This window comes from Hylaeus volcanicus, chromosome 7, assembly GCF_026283585.1.
Source record: "Hylaeus volcanicus isolate JK05 chromosome 7, UHH_iyHylVolc1.0_haploid, whole genome shotgun sequence".
NCBI classification, from domain to species: Eukaryota; Metazoa; Arthropoda; class Insecta; order Hymenoptera; family Colletidae; genus Hylaeus; species Hylaeus volcanicus.
The window spans coordinates 13,526,694-13,531,252 of NC_071982.1; the positions used below are offsets into that span (position 1 = coordinate 13,526,694).

General features: G+C 42.8%; 1 protein-coding gene and 1 pseudogene across 3 annotated transcripts in view; both read left to right on the forward strand.

Annotated features, from left to right (window-relative positions):
- The first annotated feature begins 2,738 nt into the window (after positions 1 to 2,738).
- LOC128880531 (solute carrier family 12 member 4) overlaps positions 2,739 to 4,559 on the forward strand; it is a 142,884-nt gene continuing 141,063 nt past the window's right edge. The window contains exon 1 of one of the 3 annotated variants that reach the window (XM_054130724.1): positions 2,739 to 3,166. In XM_054130724.1, the coding sequence (XP_053986699.1) occupies positions 3,079 to 3,166 (88 nt within the window). In that variant the 5' untranslated portion in view covers positions 2,739 to 3,078. The remainder of the gene's footprint in view (positions 3,167 to 4,559) is intronic. The other 2 variants (XM_054130727.1, XM_054130726.1) reach the window with 2 other exon arrangements.
- On the forward strand, positions 4,416 to 4,515 carry LOC128880579 (U6 spliceosomal RNA; annotated as a pseudogene).

The following is a 4,559-nucleotide window of genomic DNA, read 5'->3' on the forward strand; positions in this document are numbered from 1 at the left end:
GATCGTTCAGTGGAAACGATCATATCTCGCCTGTTAACTGAGACTGGTTTCTTCGATTTACATGCGTCTTATGTACAGGGTGTTCCACAGAATGTGACCGTAAATTCAAGATATAAAAGTAGTGGTGGAAGAATTTATTATTGTGTGTTTGAATGAAAAATGGTGGTGCCATTGCGAGTGGAAAGGTAGTGTTACCTGTGTTACTGTGAGAAGGAAAAGAAGAAAGAAAATGATATTATATAAGTGAGTAAGTAAAAATATTTATTCTACTAAAGTGGTGTTACCTGTGTTACTGTGCGAAGGAAAAGAAGAAAAGAAAGGTTATTATATAAGAGAGTAAGTAAGATTATTTATTCTACTTGTTTAAAAAAATACGAGAACATATTCGTATTCAGATAGATATAATCTATTTCCAAAGACTGCACCTGCAGAATAAAATAGTACGTCGTTCCAATTTTAATATACGTCGAAGCAAACACGTTGTTTGAAATAATGTAGACACGCCCACCAGAATCCAAATCGATCAAGATCTCAATTGTTACTGAAATAGCTTTCAGAGTACGTAGTTTTAGCGCTCACCACGTATAGCACAGCGTTGCAATCTTGTTCCATTCGGAATCGATAACGTTGAACGTGACTCTGAAATGGTAAGGGGGCTCTTGTACTCCCCCCACGAGTCGTGGAACAGAAAAATTCCATCGAATGCCCTGTCAGTCCTGTACCTCGTCTGCCGATAGAACGCACAGTGGAATTTTCCCGCTGGAAAGACTTCCGTTTCCTGCTGCCACCTACAACGATGAACTCGCAACCCACGAAAATTTCGCCATTACTCATTCGAGCCTACTGATCTGCTGGGGAATTTTTGTTCTCTGATATTCGAGGTGTTCCCCAATTTTGTCCATTTCAAAGGGAACCTCGAGAATTGTATTGGTCTTGCTCAAATGTAGACGCAAGGAATGAAATAACGACAGGTTTGCGCTATAATCAACTCTGAAATGCTAATATAAGTCAAACCTGATTTGAAACTCTATCTTATTCTCTTTCGCCATTCGTTTTGTACAAAATATTTCTCGTTTACGTAATTGCATATCTTTTCTCCCTTTACTTCTTGTCGCGGAACACAGTTACGTTCCAATTCTTGATGAAGAGGATCTAAAGAAAACGAGGTCGAAATGTACGACTTACGCAAGCATTTCAATTAAAAAGCTACAAAAAAGAGCAATAAAGATAAACAGCCACGGTGTGAGATGGTGTTACGTTGGAAATGATAAAAATGAAGAATGTCAAACGAAGAGCGAGTCATTTATTAGAAATAATTATGATCGAATCGACCAATTCGTTTTGATACAAGAGCAATGTTTTCGTTTCCTGATCTTTGTTGGCTTTTACGTGCCAGGTACATCTTCTTACGGATAATCGAGTTTGCCAGGTGGCATAATCTGTAAAACAGCAAAACATGTGTTTCTGACTTAACAGTTGACCTGTATGGTTTCAGTAGTTGACCCCTCTGCTCGTGAATTGAATCTTGTTGGGATACAGAGAGATGGGTAGACAAAAATGTCGAACTACGAACGAAGGATAAATAACTTCTTATCCAGCGCTTATTAAAAAGAAATTATAAAATGAACCTTTCGAAGAAGCGTTAAGTTCGAGATCCTTGAACGACGAAGAGCCCTTTGTAAATCACTAAACTTGCAAAATGGAATCAAACTTAAGAAAAGACCCTACTTTAAGGAAAGAAGTGCAAAGTCCAGCTTGTATATTATCGCCTTTGCTTCATCACCCGAGCAATAAACACAAACTTCGCGAATAGTCTCGTTCGCTTTTCTCAGTGTTTTAAACTTAACGCAAGGCGAAGAATGATAATAAGAAAAATTTAATCAGAGGGGCTCGTCGTAAAACGTCGCTCTCAAAAGTTCACCAAGTAGCCAAGAGAACGTCGAGCAACTTCCTCGGAAAGACCAAGACCAGCTTAAAACATTAAGCATGTTATTATTTAATCGTGCCATGCGGATAACAGTGACTTCAGAAAGAAATTTTTAGTACATGGATCGAATTGACTGCCTCGATACTTATAATATGAAACAATTAAATGACTCCAATTATCCCAGGACCCTACGAAGGGTAGTTTCGCGATAGCTACGTTCCTGCGCAAAGCCGGCGTGGATCAGCACGCACTCACGCATTCACTTACACGTGGGTGCCCTCGTCGCGGCGCCCATGGTCGTCTGGACAGAAGCAGGCAGAAGCAGGCAGAAGCAGGCAGAAGCGTCATATCGCGGGGCCCCCTGGCGTATGGGCGTGCACACACTCGTGGTATCCGCGTGCACGCACGCACACACATATAAAACGGCCGATCGGGCCGAAGCCTACGAGTAAGCTTTGTGTCAGCGCGGAGAGCGCAGTCGGTTTCCCAAACGCAACGCGGACGCTAGCACGAGTAGTAGTCAGCGTGAGTTAAAGAGCTACCAGTTAGCGTCACTCCAAACAATCGGGCCTGTTCGAGCCTCACGAACCCCCTTCCAAGGCAGTTCACACCGCGATCAAACCCGACGAGATATCGCGTGGCACGCGTTTCGAGAGAAAGAGACAGAGAGAGAGGTGATCGTCGGTCGTAGACGTCGAAAGCGTGTGCGGCACGAGACGGCTGCGGCCACATTGTGTTATAGTGGGAGTAACAGAGACGAGGAAAGAGCATCGAACAGTGACACCCCGACTCGCGTGTATACACACAGTCGGTGCGGAGTTTTCACGGCGAGCGGTTTATGTTTCTCTTTTCACCTCCGATCGGTTACCATTCTTCCTCTCTTACGGTCGGCCGCGTTGTTTTTGCGACGACTCGCTCCGAAACGGACATTCCGAAATCGGTACCGGCGAATGGAGAACGCACTCGCCAATCGTTGTAAACAAAAGTACCGGGCGTCTTTGCGTCGTTGAGAATCGCACGCGGGCAACGTTTGTTTACGTTGCTCCGATTTAACGCGTACGCGGCAAACGGATATCCCTGGCTGCGCGAGAGTTTGTTTTGGTGGCGTCATTGGCAGAGGCGGTGGTGTCCCGCGACGGATACACACAAATATGGAGAGGTTCCGAGTCACGCCGGCCAACAGCGCGTCGCAATACGCACAGCAGCAGCAGCAGCAGCAGCAACAATCGCTGGAGTACGGTAAGTTGTGCTTTTGGCTTCTGATCCGGATTTAAGTGATCGATGACCACCTCGCGAGGGTAGATAGCGGATTCCTAGGGTCACGTTTCCACGTGCACCACGCGTGGTGGGCGAAACGCGATCGAGTTCCCTTCGCGATGGTTCTCGGTGTCTTTCGACGCGTTAACACGTACAGTCGATGAGTAGAGTAGTACGTCAGAAAGATTTAAGTCGTTTGGTAAGATATTATTTGATTTATACAATCTTGGAGTGCGTATTAGATTCATGTACAGTACAGATATATAATATTTACAATAAGGAATACAGTATGGAAGGAAGAATTTACATAATGTTTTTATTCGATTTACGACATTTTGGAGTCTCCCAGAAATTGGTACTTCCTTCCATCTTGATACGCGAGAGCAAATATATATTCACATTTGGTAGAGAGGAATTAAGTAGTAAATAGTCTGTGGTAAATAATCTAAGATGTGACCACAAGCATTGCTATAACACATGCATTATCTAGGCAAGAGTTCATTTTAAACTATCGCGTGAATATATGTCTCCCAGACGTAAAACGATTCATAATTTTATTTGAGCACTGTTTACACAAGCGATGACAAAGTAAATTTCCATTCGTGCGTCTGAATAAAATTTGGACCTCCGTTAAGTTCAAAAATGCACCTCGTATTTCCGTTACGGAAAAGTGACGTGGCTCCTGTTATGACCTCTACAGTCGTAAATGAATAACGAGTTTGTTTTGCGCCGCGTGTTGCGCACATGCGAACATAATCGTGGCACGCTTAGACTTTGTTGCAGGGGATCCTTTTTAGTTCCAAGTTTAGATCTAGTCTAGGTTTGGATCTAGGGAAGTATCAATCGACTTTTTCATTACCAAAAACCTTTCGCAAGCGCTATCCTTCGAATGGTAACAATGTTGCATGTCGAGAGAAGTTTGATCTACCAAGTTAAAGGTTTTCACGCCAAGGTCGATCGATCCTTGGAACCGTCCATGCCAGGAACCGTGACTTCCACTTTGACTCGACGAAAGTAATCAATTAATGGAGCCAATCGACTCGATTCCATTAATGAAAATTGCGGCACATTTGTCACTTTTTCCTTCGAGGAAGAATTAACTCGATCGCCATAAAAATTAGTACGCGTATAGCTTCTGTAATCTAGTTTAACAAGACATTTTTCTTCCTTAAGATTCTTTTCTGACGTATTGTGAGGAAATAACCGAGTTTGGACATTCAAATATGAGTTGGTACTTGCTTCGGCAGTACATGTACTAAAATTGAAACGATACAGAGAAGATTAGCATGGGCAAGGATGACACGCAGAATCGTGAAGCGTTCTACATTTTTTGTTATACAATAAAATATATATATATATATATATATATATATAT